At 38.1% G+C, this 15,677-nt stretch overlaps 1 protein-coding gene across 1 annotated transcript in view; it reads left to right on the forward strand.

The window, feature by feature from the left end:
- The first annotated feature begins 1,584 nt into the window (after positions 1-1,584).
- The window catches only part of LOC128990193 (ubiquitin carboxyl-terminal hydrolase 16), a 30,602-nt gene continuing 16,509 nt past the window's right edge, over positions 1,585-15,677 (forward strand). Inside the window, exons 1-4 of the mRNA XM_054412479.1 lie at positions 1,585-1,674; positions 10,528-10,697; positions 12,239-12,378; positions 14,541-14,674. Coding sequence (XP_054268454.1) covers positions 10,601-10,697; positions 12,239-12,378; positions 14,541-14,674 — 371 coding nt within the window. The 5' untranslated portion in view covers positions 1,585-1,674; positions 10,528-10,600. The remainder of the gene's footprint in view (positions 1,675-10,527; positions 10,698-12,238; positions 12,379-14,540; positions 14,675-15,677) is intronic.

Here is a 15,677-nt window from a genome sequence, read left to right on the forward strand (position 1 = left end):
TAAACAATAAGAAGATCTCGAATATGTATAGTGCTATATAGTGCATGAAATTTAGTGTGGGATAAGAAAAGCTCCATGAAGATGCCAAACTGAGCGGTGAAATGCACATAGAGTAATTTACATCCTACTAATACCTATCTTCGGACCAAATAAGTAAATAAATCTAGGCTATATAATACGCAGATCTTGTCACTGATTTCAAAATAACATCAAAATATTTGAAGAGAAGAACATTTACTTATTCGGATTGGATTACTCAATATTAAATTTGTAATGTAAATAAGCCAACGTACTACACGATAATCTAGCTACTGCAGGCAACATTCTGAGTCGTGAGTTTATTCGTATCCAACCCGTTACTTTTCAACTTTGATTTTGTAATCTAACGGGTGATTGATGTAACCTGGGTCGCAACCGGTTGCTTGTTCCCACGAATTTTGATTACATTGGCAAGACTGCACATATTGGACATTGGACATTGGACTGCATATGTACGCTGTGGACGAGCCGTGTTACTCTTTTATCACCAACGCATGAAAGAAACTACGTACAGAAATCAAAGAATGGATCTATAAGAGGTGCAAATAAATTAGTTGTTTTTTACTTAAAAAATGATGGGAAAGGGGTTTCCTGTTTGTTATGTGTCACGGGTACATGAGTGCACACATCTCTAGCACGAATCCATATTAAAAATTGCCTCAGATCTATGCAAAACAAACACTTACCCCAACGACATTTAAAACCAGTCGAGGATCAGAGGAGCCACCAAACGACGGTTTTCACGCATAGGTCGTCCAGTCACGTCAAATTCAATGTGTCAGTACTGCCATAGACTAAAGAAAGTGATCAAGCCAGTTGTGGGGCCAGGCGATAAATATCGCGTCCGTGTGCGTGTGTATAGAGGCACAGTATATAGAACCACAGACAAGGGAAGAACCCATGGTCTATGATCTTGATCTATTGTCTGTGATAAAAGGTTAAAGGAGTATCATTACCAAACTAATAACCGCATTGATTGGGGGAGGTGTTGGTCTATAAATGGTAATAGCATAGACTAACCAACACAAGGGAAGGGAGTATGTTTTATCTATGGTAATAGTCAATGATTATACATTTTTATGTGGCGCATTAAAGTAGAAAGACTACTTCTTCACGATTGTACTAGATCCAATTATAAAATCTTTGAAATTTTATTTTAACATCGACTGTAAGATAAATATACGTTACTGCTAGCTTAGTAAAATAAATACTACGTTATATCATAGATAAAAGGAGTATAGACAGTATGTCTATACTCCTTTTATCTATGCTTATATATGTAATTAAATCAATTTTTGAAGTCAGCCTCATATATATATAATATAATTTATTTCATTATTATTGTATCTTGATGTGCTTTGATATAGTTTGTTTGTTGGCTTCTTTGTTTATACAATTGAACATGTGGGCCAAATGGACCTTTTTAGGCTTTTCCATTCACGTGGGAAAAAAATCCTGAACAGTTTCTCTTTCTGTCTGTTTCTGTTTCACGTGTTTCACTGTTTCTCATTTTCTGGCTCCTGTCGAACGAAACGAAGTCTTAGTCTTACTCTCTTCTCTACTCTGCTGACTCTAGTGAGTAGTGAGATACTGAGATGAATTCGTCAAGATAATTATTTACAGTTTTTGTTCAAGGTAAATCCTTATTCATATTTTACATGTTTACTGTAAATTGTATAGATTAACTTATTTTTTATATGTGTAGTGAAGGTTATTACGCAAAATTTAAGAGAAATGTGCCCAACTCTGGAACGTGTCGATCCTCAACTCCACTGCTTTGTCATTATTGACTTGACTTGCTCGTGGCAGATTTTGTAGGATAATATATAAATAATGTTAATTCAAAATTCGTGTTAAGCAACTAAGTTAAGTAGCTATGGCTTTAAATCATAAGTTAACCTACTTTGTGGGCCTCACGTTACCCCTACCTAATAACTTGGGTGACCCATTTATTATTGGGGCATTGCAAGTCAACAGGCAGAAGTTAGGCTAGTGGCCCACAAGGACTTTATCCTAGCAAAGAGTTATTAATTGGCCCTTTCGAGATAACTATGTAAGTTAGAATGAAATATGTAGGCCTAGGATTAAAAATTCAATAGGCTATAGGCTACAATACACTAGTAATTAACCAGGTAAGTAGGCCTATGGTAAACCTCTTTTCACAAAAACACAAAATAAAAATACAAGAACAAATATAGGCCCAGAAGGTACTGTCCTGTTAAAGGAAACATTAATTATTAATGATGATTTTTTTTTTTTGATATACCGTAATGGGTCCGTTTCATTACCACTAGGGGCCTATGCTACTTTTTTGCTATTCCGTTTAACTCATTCCCTACCAGAATGTTTTCATATTAAGCAAGTTTGGTTGGATAGGCCACTGCAAATTGCGAAAATAGGGTACCTACACTTCCATATCTGTTGGCATAAACAACCGAATGAGTAATATAGGCCTAGATTATTCGATTGTTTAATTCCATATATCGTTTGGTTAGTTAGGTTAGGTTAACCTTACCTAACTAACCAAACAATTTATCAAATAATCGATAAATTTTCATTTGGTTGTTTGTGCCAACAGATATGGAAGTGTAGCCTACCCCAAAAATATACGGAACAGAACTAACTTTCTCAAGGCACGGAGCAAATCAGATGCCAGGGAACAAAGTGTGAAGTGATACACACCAAAGTTGTGTATCACAGACCGGTGGCTGTGCTGTGACTGACTTTTAAGGTTAAACATAACTTACTCTTGCTTGGGCTTTGGGCTCCTAGAATGGTCTGTGAACTTACCTAACTGTACCTACTAAGTTAGCTGATCATTTAATTTCATTTCATTTTATTAAACGGCAAACACCATTTTACAAGTGGGTTTAACAAGATAATTAATATTTAAGAAGATGATCAATCAATATTCAAGATAATCAATAACAAAGAACACAATTAATAAGATAAAAAAGAAATATATCATTAAAAACTATACAAAAACAACAACAAAGAGTATCAACAATTGATAAAGATTTATAAATTAATAACAAGGATTTAAATATTTAAAAATGAAAACGATACAGTGATAAATACTCTAGACAAAAAGAAAAACTTAAATTTACGAGATAATATTGCTTGGCAGTTGGCACTTCCTCTCACTGGTTGTGTGGCTCTCTAGAGGCACCACCAAAAGCACAACGACTAAAGCTGGATCTGGTCAGCAGCCCACTTAAACACTATTCTCCTAAAGAGTGGCAAGGACGACCCGAAGAACTCAAGTTGAGCTGCATTTCCCAGACGATGTAAACGGGGAGCTGTGCTATGGTAAGCGTAGGCAGTTGGTTGGTGATGCTTGGAGAAGAGTCGAGATCTCCGGGTGGAGACTGGGACATGGAAGTTAATCATTTCAAGTAGTTCAGGACTGTCCACCTGACCATTGATGATCTTGAAGAGTAGTAGAAGATCAAAAGCGGCTCTTCGTGATGTGAGTGAAAGCACACGGTGGTCCACTGCGATCACGTGGACGTTCACGTCGAGGTAGTTAATGCCATCTCTGACACCAAGCAGCCGGAGAAAGTCCCTCTGGACCATGTTCAGGGAGTTACAGTGGCCAACCTGATGAGGAGACCACACAGGAGAAGCATACTCCAAGATGGGACGGACAAGAGAGTTGTACAAGACCTTCACTGATGCTGTAGATAGAGAACCTCTAGAAGATCGGGCTATCAACCCAAGAACAGAATTAGCTTTGGAACAAATTTTTGCAATGTGAAGTCCAGGATCCAAGCAAGGTGTGAGATAAACCCCAAGATCCTTAATCGATAGGGTCCTATCCAGTTGCGCACCGTGAAGACAGTACAGTACAGTACAGTCCCTCTTATCCGGACTCCTCGGGACCAAGGCCAGTCCGGATAACGGTTTTTCCGGTTAAGCCCCCAAAAACTCATTTAAATGGACCGTTTACGGTGATATTTGACTTAAATTTAAGAGAGCATTGTATTTAGACAGGTGATCACTGGTCTCAAATCTTTCCCACGAGAACAGTCGTTACAGTACCACCCACTTCCTGCCGATTTAGTCCGGTTAAACCAATGTGCTGATAAAAATTGTCTGGTTAAAGAGATGTCATTTCCGTCGAGTGTAGTCCGGTTAAAAGGTGTCCGGATAAGAGGGAGTCTACTGTAGTTGAAGGTCAGCAGCGTTTTGGTTCTTCCAAAAGTCATCACCTGACATTTTTTTGCATTCAGTTGCAAGGAATTATCTAAACACCAATTTTCAGTTCTCCTCAGATCTTGTTGAAGCTCAATTTGTTGTTGGGTGGAAGTGACCTCAGTGAAAACTTTAACATCGTCAGCAAAAATCAGGAACTTGCATGCAAGAGGTTTCGCAATATCATTAATAAATATACAGAACAAGAATGGTCAATAAGGAACCCTGAGGCACACCCGATGTCACTTGTACCGTAGACCTAGAGCAATATGAAGCAAATTTCACACGTAAGGTTCTTCCCGTTAGGTAGCTCCAAATCCAAGTAAGAAGAGGGCCAGTGATACCGAGAGCTTCGAGCTTAGCAATGAGGTGAAGATGGCTAACTCGATCAAACGCCTTAGCAAAATCCAGGTAAAGACAGTCGACCTGATGCAGATGTGTGAAGGCAGATGTCACGAATTTCGAGAAGACACACAGGTTTGTAACTGTGGACCTTCCAGGACGAAACCCGTGTTGCTCAGATATGAAGTAACTCTTGAAAGTGAAGGAGAGTACATCAAGGACCAGACTTTAAAATATTTTAGCCAACACAGACTGGATCACAATTGGTCTGTAATTCTTTACATCAGATGTCGAGCCAGATTTGAAAATGGGGACAAGAAAACTAGACTTCAGTGAATTAGGAAGGATGCCAGCTCGCAAAAGTTGGTTGAAATAAAGAGATAGGTGGGGAGCAAGTGCTGATCCACAAAACCGTAGAACCGCCGGTGGGATGTTGTCAGGACCAGGTCCCTTTGAAGTGTTCAGCTTCAGTAATTTTTTCTCAACATCGACAGCAGAAATATGCCACACAGAAACATTGAAGCTTGGTTCGAGGTTGTAGTGAGGCACAACTCCATCAGGCTGTGCGTAGACAGATGAAAAGTAAGAAGCAAAGACATCACACATAGCCTGAGGCTCCTCAGCAGATTCCTGCTCAAACTGCAGTTTGCTTGGAAAGGGACTGTTCTTGGACAGCGACTTAATATACCTCCAAAAGGATTTGGGATCTGATTTTAAGCAAGTGTCAATCTCCCTTAGGTAGCTCTCATGACAGGCTCTTGTCAACAATTTGCATTGACGCCTGACTTCCTTAAAGTCATTATAGTGGGTGTTACTAAGAGAGTTTTTATAAGTTTTATGCAGCTCCTTCTTTCTAGCAATTAGGAGTCTCAACTCAGGGCTGAACCAATGAGGGAAATTCGATTTGGTAGATTTCCTTAGTGGGGAGTGAAGGCGTATGCAATTTCCAAGCTCACTGCAGAAGGAAGATAATAAAGACTTGACATTCAGTATGGGCAACTTGGAATCCGGATAATTCAGGGACTCGACCCAACGACGCACTGCATGAACGTTGCATCTCCTAAGGTCATACGTAGAAGTTCTACAATCACTTGGTTTCAGATAGGCTACCATCATGGAGAATTCCAGTGCTGGGTGGTATGCTTCTTTTGGGAGTAGAGGTTCAGTCGCTTTGGTAACAGAAATGGATTCATCAGAAGTAAGAACGAGGTCCAGCAGCACTCCATGAGAGTTGAGAATGCGGTTATGTTAGGTGAGCAAAGCTCATAAGATTTATAATACATTCAGAAGCAGAATTTGCAGACACAGGAGAAGGGATAGACCAGTCCACACCCGGCTGGTTGAAGTCACCCGCAATAATGATTTTAGTGCTATCTTCACAGGTAGTGTGCAGTTCCTCAACCGAATCAGTGAAAGCAGAAAACAACTGATTTGGGGATTGAGGTGGCAAATAAACTCCACCAATAATGATGTAAGCTAGCCTTACTACTTACTTCACCATTTACTACCTCATAGACCTGTTTCCTTCCATTCTCATAGCATTTAAGTATTACAGATTCATTTATCTAACTGCCCAAACGGTTCCCCCACTCTGCACTGCCAGCCTTTACTACTTTCTTCACCACTTCCTACGTCGTGGGGCCTGTTTCCCTCCCTTCTCATAGCATTTTGGTATTAAAAATACGTTAATCTAACTGCCACAGACGGATCTCACACTATGCTGATGCTCATACTTTACTACTTCCTACGTCGTGGAACTGTATTCATCACTTTCCATAGCATTTTAGTATTTTAGATAGGTAAGTTAATCTAATTGGCACAAACATTCCCACACTCCGTACTGCTAGCCTTTACTACTTCTTTCACCATTTCCTATGTCAAGGGCATGCTTCCATCCCTTCTCATAGCATTTCAGCATTGCAGATACATTAAAACTGCTACAAACGGTGTCCAGTTTCCACACTCTACACTGCTCACCTTACTACTTCTTTCACCTCTTCCTACGTCGCGGATATGTTTCCCTCTCTTCCCATAGCATTTTAAGATTGTAGATACCTTAAACAGATCCCAAACTCCAAACAACTCACCTTTACTACTTCCTTCACCACTTCCTAATCGCGGACCTGTTTCCCTCTTTTTCCGTAGCATTTTAGGATTGCAGATACCTTAATCGGACCTCCGGACAGCTCGCCTTTACTACTTCGTTCACTACATCCTACGTCGCGGACCTGTTTCGCTCCCTTCCCATAGCATCATAGGATTGCAAATACCTTAATCTAATGGTCACAAACAGATTCCACACCCTGAACAGCTCGCCTTTATTACTTCCTTCACCACTTCCTACGTCACGGACATGTTTCCTTCCCTTCCAATAACATTTTAGGATTAGGCCTACAGATACCTTCATCTAATCGTCATAAACAGTTTCCACACTCCAGACTGCTCGCCTTTACTACTTCCTTCACCACTTCCTAGGTTGCGGCCTTTACTACTTCCTTCACCACTTCCTAGGTTGCGGACCTGTTTTCCTCCCTTCCCATAGAATTTTAGGAATGCAGTTACCTTAATCTAATCGTTATAAACAGTTTCCACACTCCAAACTGCTCGTCTTTACTACTTCCTTCACCACTTCCTACGTCGTGGACCTGTTTCTTTCCCTTCCAATAGAATTTTAGGAATGCATATACCTTAATCTAATCGCCATAAACAGTTTCCACACTCCAGACTGCTCGCCTTTATTACTTCCTTTGCCACTTCCTACGTCGTGGACCTGTTTTCCTCCCTTCCCAAAGAATTTTAGGAATGCAGATACCTTAATCTTATCGTCATAAACAGTTTCCACACTCCAGACTGCTCGTCTTTACTACTTCCTTCACCACTTCCTACGTCGTGGACCTGTTTATTTCCCTTCCAATAGAATTTTAGGAATGCATATATCTTAATCTAATCGCCATAAACAGTTTCCACACTCCAGACTGCTCGCCTTTATTACTTCCTTTGCCACTTCCTACGTCGTGGACCTGTTTTCCTCCCTTCCCATAGAATTTTAGGAATGCAGATACCTTAATCTTATCGTCATAAACAGTTTCCACACCCTGAACAGCTCGCCTTTATTACTTCCTTCACCACTTCCTACGTCACGGACATGTTTCCTTCCCTTCCAATAACATTTTAGGATTAGGCCTACAGATACCTTCATCTAATCGTCATAAACAGTTTCCACACTCCAGACTGCTCGCCTTTACTACTTCCTTCACCACTTCCTAGGTTGCGGCCTTTACTACTTCCTTCACCACTTCCTAGGTTGCGGACCTGTTTTCCTCCCTTCCCATAGAATTTTAGGAATGCAGTTACCTTAATCTAATTGTTATAAACAGTTTCCACACTCCAAACTGCTCGTCTTTACTACTTCCTTTACCACTTCCTACGTCGTGGACCTGTTTCTTTCCCTTCCAATAGAATTTTAGGAATGCATATACCTTAATCTAATCGCCATAAACAGTTTCCACACTCCAGACTGCTCGCCTTTATTACTTCCTTTGCCACTTCCTACGTCGTGGACCTGTTTTCCTCCCTTCCCATAGAATTTTAGGAATGCAGATACCTTAATCTTATCGTCATAAACAGTTTCCACACTCCAGACTGCTCACCTTTACTACTTCCTTCACCACTTCATGCGTCACGGACCTCAAGCTAGTGTCGTCATTTGATTATATTTATGATTCATACCGTTTCTGTTCTAATATCTGGGGAATAATGCTATCAGCTCTTTATTTATCTACTCCATTCAAAAGTCAACAGCTGATCATATGTCTTTGTTTATATGTATCAAATACTGCTTCCATAAGGATTACATTGAAACTTTGTAGACCCAGTTTGCAGACCCAGTGGTGCGGATTCCTGAGAGACTTTTTTAACGCCATATAGATGTTGGCACTCACCGATATGGTCTTTATCACCATGCAAAATTTGAAAACGATTGATTCAGCCGTCTAGGAGGAGTTTGCGTATTACTAAATGCATAAGAGTCAATGTATAAGAGCTTCGCTCTCTCCGCTCAACTAACAAAACCTAACCAAACTTGCTGTATGATTTCATGAATTGGTTTCATAAGAGAAAAGGTATATGGGGAAGCCAGGCCGGGCTTTATGAGGATTCGTGACTAACTTACATTAAGTCCGTTGAAGGTAGCTTAGATTAAGTATGCAATAAGTTAGTTCACTATTACATATTTAGGCTAGCTATATTTTTGTTTGAGGGTAAATAATAACAATAGGATACCTTATATTAAAATTTACGTTTTCAAGTCGTCTTTTTAGATGACTACATAGTTTCGGGGCAAACAGCCCCATTGTCAAACATTCTGTCTTGTTAATTACTGTTAAAGCATTGGTCATCGTTGAATTCCACATGTATACACACACTGACACACGAAACATTTATATTTTTACACGAGACATTAAGAATTAATACTTTTGGCCGGCCTAAACAAAAAATGACTAGCATTGTGCGGACCAGTACACTTCAATCACCCTTCATTCATTTAGTACAAAATATACATGAATACTATTAATATTATTAATAATACCAACAAAAAAATACGTACTGGTACCGTACAAAGGTCAGCTGAAAAAGTCATTGACCTTATAGCAACATTTGTTACATAACAACTTAAATACAATTTTTTTATTACCTGAGAGAAGGTGCAGACTTTATGGAATCAGACAGGTTATTATAAAATTTAATAAATACCAGAGTAGTGGGGAAAAGATCTAAAAGTAGAAGATTTGTGTTTGGAATATGTAAGGCAGTCTTTGTTTCTGGTTTCATAATTGTGGTTGTCTGAACTAACAGAAAATTTAGAGATGTTTAGTTTAATAAAAATTAGTAAATTATAAGTTAGATGTGAATAGGCTAGGAAAAGTAAGAATGTTCCTATTGATTTTAAAATATCCTCACACATGAAACTCTAGCTTTGAGAGAATAGATTATTCTAATGATTTGTTTTTGCAATTTATATACGATAGGCCTACCTTTTTCCTTTTGTCAGAATTTCCCCAACAAATTATTATTCTATAAATAAGAATATGATAAACATATCCATAGTACACCATCATAAGAGTGGAGACATCGATCTACTGATCTAGATAGATAACTTCTGCAATGTGAGTTTTCCAGGTTAAAAATTTGGTACTTTCAGAATAACTGTGTGGTAAAAACTTAGCGTGGTATTGTCATGGAAAATTTGTATGAGGATTTTTTTTTTTTTTAACTGATTAAAAGTGATTTAAACTGATTCAATCTGGCCTAGTAGCTTGAAACCAACTTTCTAGCTTATAGAATTCTTGTTTTATCAGTTGTGGAAACCTTGATTTGTCAGGATGGGTAAATATAGCAGAAGTGTCGTCAGCAAAAATTACTATAGTTCGGCCGCTTAGAAAACGACCTGCGCGCTAATGCTAAACCAATGCTGGAGGAGGTCGCTTTCTAAGCGGCCGAACTATAATTTGGAATTTAAGGCCATAGGCAAGTCATTTACATAAATCAAAAAGATCAAGGGCCCAAGAATAGACCCTTTGAGGAACACCCTCTGTGATGGATCCATGATCAGGCCCCAGTGACTGCAGCCTTATACACTGTTTTCTATTAGCCTAGATAGAAAAAAAACCAACAATTTAATAGTAAATGTCCGATATAGGCCTGCCATAAAACTGCAACTTACAGATCAGGTTATCATTATTTACGCACCCAAACGCTCTTGACAGGTCACAGAACAGACCAGCTACATTCTGTGAACTGTCAAGAGCATCTGCTACTTCAGATACAAAGCTAAATATGGCATCTACAGTGCCACAAAGGCTAACTTATTTAAGCAGCCAACTTATAAAATGCTTAACTGTCTAAATAGGCTATGTGGTTTAAGTAAGGCTAATTGAACTTTTTTCTCTACAGAATTCTTAAATGCCATCAGGAGATTCACTGTAGACACCAGTAAACATCATAAATTTTACATTCTTAATTCATAATGGGTAAGAAGAAGAGATCCCACCAAAACTCAAGCAATATTGTTGGAGATTCATCTGAGTCAGAAAGCAGCAAAGATTCTACTCAACCAGGGGAAGGTAAAAGATGTTTCACTTACAAATAGGGACAATATTTGTAGCGTAGAGCTGCATTCTTTAATATTTTAGACCTAGACAGCTTATTTGGTAAAACTATCAACCTCCAGCCAATTCTCTAAAGATTTCTGTTTTCAAAATGTTTGTGTTTTAGCGCAGTTGTCCGGGAAAGCGAAAAAACAGGATTTTTTTTAAAACCCCATGTTGTAGGTAAGTGTACTCAAATTGTGTGGAATTTCACTTTGAATTCAACGGTTTAATTTCCATTTCAATACGACAACTAATAACCTCAAAAAATCGAATTGATGATAATCGGAAGAATTAATGATTTAAGTTAGCCAAACCTAAAAATTAGGTAAACTGTTGTACACAAGTAATCTCATTAGTCAATTCAAATTAAGTAGCCTAATAATAATTGAACAAGTACAGTATCTTCACAAGGCCTATACATTAATGCTCGGTAGCAAATGTGAAAAAGAACGTCGGTAGCTTAAGAATAATCAACTCTACATGACCAGTTAAAAAAAGAATATTTCTAATTTTACTGAAAAACTATAAACTTACTAGCTGACCCGGCGAACTTCGTATCGCTTAAGTTATAGGTTTCCCCTAAGACAGACCGATGGAAAGAAAGTACCGTTACGTTTAATTTTCAAGATGATCTCGTTCGCATCGCTCAATCACGTCCTGGTTGAAGTTCGTTCGCTACGCTCACTCACCTTTAGGTTGGAACTCGTTCGCTGCGCTCACTTGCCTTCAGGTTAGCTCGTTCGCTACGCTAACTCGCCTCCAGGTTGAAGTTCATTCGCTACGCTCACTCACCTTTGGGTTGGAGCTCGTTCGCTACGCTCACTCACCTTTAGGTTGGAGCTCGTTCGCTGCGCTCACTTGCCTTCAGGTTCTAGGTTGAAGTTCGTTCGCTACGCTCACTCACCTTTTGGTTGCAAATTAGCTGTTGTCATAAATGTAAAAGAAATAATAGTGCTGCACCCTGTTGGTAATCCTTGTAACTTTAATGCTATTGAACATCATAGAACAGAACCAACCTGTTTAATTGAAACAGCTGTTAAGATTCATTAATTCCATTTCTCATAAGGTTAACATGGGAAACTCCAGAGCCACTGGGGCGGAGCCCTTTTAAGAATTTCGAAACGGGAAATAGTTTACGTCCGATTCGCATACCTACAGAATTTACACACCAAATTTCATAACGATCGGTGAAGTCGTTCCGGAGGAGTTTGCAGACAAACACTGTGACACGAGAATTTTATATATTAGATGTACGAGTCTGAATTTTGAGTCAACAGCCCTGAAATATCATAAGTTAGTAGGCCTAGGCCTATCTAACTTTCCAACCAGACCAAATCTTAGGTATATTGTACATTCAGTAGGGCATGTTTTCAACAATACATGTTTATTGACTCTAAATCAAAATACTTTTGGTAGGCTAACTAGTTTGAATGAAAAGTTTCGATAAATATATTGAAGCTTTATTGAGAATAATTCACCCTGACTTGATTTAAAATTGTCTATTTCATTTCCAGCCACCAACAAAGCATGCTGTCCTCACATAAATAAATCTGTTGAGATAGCAAACATTAGGAAAAATTTGAAAACGAGTCGAGACAAAAACACTCATAACTTATGTTCACTTTGTAAAAAAAATGAATCAAGTTTGTGTAAGGTAAGTGTTAAGTTCATTTATTTTTTAAGAAAATAATTTAAAATGTCAATCTTGAAAACAGAGTGAAATGTCAGTCTTATTTATTGAATATTAGATGAAAGACGGCGTTTTGTGTGTTGGAGTTGGTTCTCCTTTAGTTACTTATAGGCTACATAATTGGCCTTATCAAGAACAACGTGTATAAGCTTAGGCCTATACATATGGTTATTAACTCGTAAGAATACATACCCGTGTGAAGATATTTGCAGAAAAGCAAGTATAGACACATGCATAAAAAATAAAAAGGAGGCATATTTCTACATGCAGATAAAAGCATGACAAGCAAGAAAAACAATTGACAAATGATTCAAACAAAGACATCACACACCATTCAGAGTTTAAAACTTAAATTGCAATACTTGCTGGAACTTTAAATTGTCAATTGAGTAATAAATTAGTTTTGTCTTTTTTTAATAGGCCAAGATCTATATTAGGCCTAGGCTATATTTTGCTTAAATTCTTTACTTGATATTGATAAGCCTATATTGGCATATCACATTGATAATAATTCAGAAGCCAACACATTCACTGCTTCTGCGTAATGACCAGCTGGGAGCTGGAACAGCCAATGTCCTGTATGGATGAGTGTGCAAAATGTTTAAATTCAGTTTCATCCAATAGAAAAGCCACATTACAGCATACTGCATTCCAGTTGTGGATAGTTCCACAGGGCATTGGCTTTTCCAACTCCCAGCTGACCATTACAAAAAAGGCCTTTTAGACAAAATATATCACAAAACAAGCCATTCACTGGTACAATGTTTAGTCTTAAAAAAAATGCAATTAAACCCCATCCTTCTAACATCATTGGTTCCAAGCTAACTGATGGAAGTTTGCATGGTGTGCTTGTACAAGGCCTTCACCAGTGACAATGCTGCATTCAACATGTTAACTGTGAAATCAAATACAGATGTTTGAATAAAATAGAAAAATGCAAAAGCAAAACCATATCCACCATTCAAAAAGATTCATCAACAACGTATTTATTTTTTTAACACTTTGTAATTAGAGTACAGTAAAATGTTGATGTTTTATAGTGAAATATGCTCCCCTGAATTAGGCGGAACTAGTTGACCACGCTAATAGCCTTGCTCTTCCAGTCTATTGCGTCCGTTCAATGCTGCTGTGGTAGCCTGGTCAGTGAGTCATACTTTTGGCTTCACTTTATTTTTGTAAAAATTTTGTAATTAAAGAAAATATTACAAAGCATATATATTAAGCTGAGGCTTAAAACAAATTTATTTTAATCATCTATTAATTTTTCTATCAAATTTGATCCGAATTGATAAGTTTTTTGACATTCAAGAAATCAACCCTATGCCTAAAAGTTTGCTGGTTTGTACTGACCTGTGCCACGTGCACACTATTGTGTGCTATTGACTTCAGAGGAGAGGCTAATGGTGCGATAGACTGATTCTGTCTTACTCTGAAGTGCATTTCACTAGTGATTAACTAGTTATTCTGCTAGATCAAAATTTTAGCACAAAACCTTAAGATACACCTCACATTAGCCATACATCTCTGGTTTTAGAAATATCTCCCTCGTACAAATAAAATTAATATAAAATCAAATTCCTAGCCTCGCTTGTGAGAGACACATTGCAATGTATACCTTTCGGTGGTTTGTTTGTGGTTGTTTAACCGAAGCCATTGGTATTATTTACGATTTTTGCTACAGACACCATTTTGGTTGTTATTTTGTGTTTACCCAAGCCTTTGTTATGTAATAAGTTTTTTGATATGGAAAGGCTCAATCCTGTACCATACACTCGTCGTTTGTTAGATATAATTTCAAAGGTCTAGCCCAGTCATGTAGTCGTAAAATTTCTAGTAGGGGAATGCTCATCATCTCTTTGATGGGTCACCAATTAATATACCGGAGTTTTGGAAAAAGCAGAGGTGGGGACGTTGTTCCTACGCGTTCCCGCTGCACTACTGCACTGGCCTATAGCAATGGCAATCGGGTCCAAAATTTATGTTGTGTGGATTCGAACCAGCAACCTTCAGATTTAGGGGCGGTCTCTATAAACTTTCAGCTATTGGGACGATTAAATATGGTGGTATTTTGGATTCTGTTAAGCAAATTCCAATACCAAAAGTAAAGTCCATGTGACAATCCACAGGATGGATGGGTGTGTCTGAGATGTGGCTCGTGCAACTGTGGACCGGAGGAGGAGGATCATAGAACTGACCATTACAAGACTCCTCGCTCTGATGCTCACTACCTGGCCTACCAGGTCAACAACAACCTCATCTGGTAAGTGAGACTGTGAAAACAATAAAAATATGAATAAGCTTTGCATTTTGTCTACTGTAAAAAATGTAAACCTAAACCTGAAGTTGAATCTTTCAAAGTATGGGCCGATTTCCATTTGGGATTTCTTTTTTTCTGGTAATATTTAAGAATTCAAGACTTTGGATTCGATACGGAGAAAATATCACAACATCATGACCTCAGGAGATTGTCAGAATATTTTTGTTATTGCAGAAGACGTTGATACTGTTTTCTTGACCGCAGGAAATGGTCACTGTTTTGCTGCTATTGCGGAGATAATGACGATGTTATCACTGAAATGTGATGTTATTCCGTTATCACTGAAAGATATTCAGAATTTTGTTTCGCAAAAACACCTTATTACCCCATTATTGCTTGTGTAACGATTAAAAGTCATGGGTTGTAATACATTACAAAACTTCATTAAAATTTAATAAAATTTTTAGTAAGAGTTTTATAGTTGTCTAGTAGACAGGAAGTTGGTAATTGGTATTGAATTTCCAAAATGGTCTTGAAAAGTTGGGATTTAGTCTTTATCTTTTTTTTTATATCAAAGTCGAGAATTGTCATTATTTTGCCGTGACTGAGCAAGACGACCATTACGTTTACGTGGCTGTGAAACTACCTAGTTACTACGCGATATAATGTATTATGTATTGTTCTGAACGCCATTCATGTATACTTTTGTATATATGTGAATAAAGTAGTAAAGAATTATTGCAATAAAGTAGTAAAGAATTATGTCTACACATCATTGGGGAGATGTTAACGATTTTGCCGCGATCGCGGACAATGACGATGACGTCACCGTGACTGCGGCAGTCAATGATGATGTCTACACGTCCGCGGAGTTTTCATGATAAAAAAAACCCCCTAATCGGCTATTTAGAATTTTTCATTGCTGCATTTTGTCTTTACTTGAAAACATCACATTATCTTAATAATACTTTATGACATAAAGACAGGGGTGTGTGTAGTATAACCA

Source organism: Macrosteles quadrilineatus, unplaced genomic scaffold (assembly GCF_028750875.1).
Source record: "Macrosteles quadrilineatus isolate MER2022 unplaced genomic scaffold, UCM_ALF_1.0 Scaffold_3__2_contigs__length_128488019, whole genome shotgun sequence".
Classification (NCBI taxonomy): Eukaryota; Metazoa; Arthropoda; class Insecta; order Hemiptera; family Cicadellidae; genus Macrosteles; species Macrosteles quadrilineatus.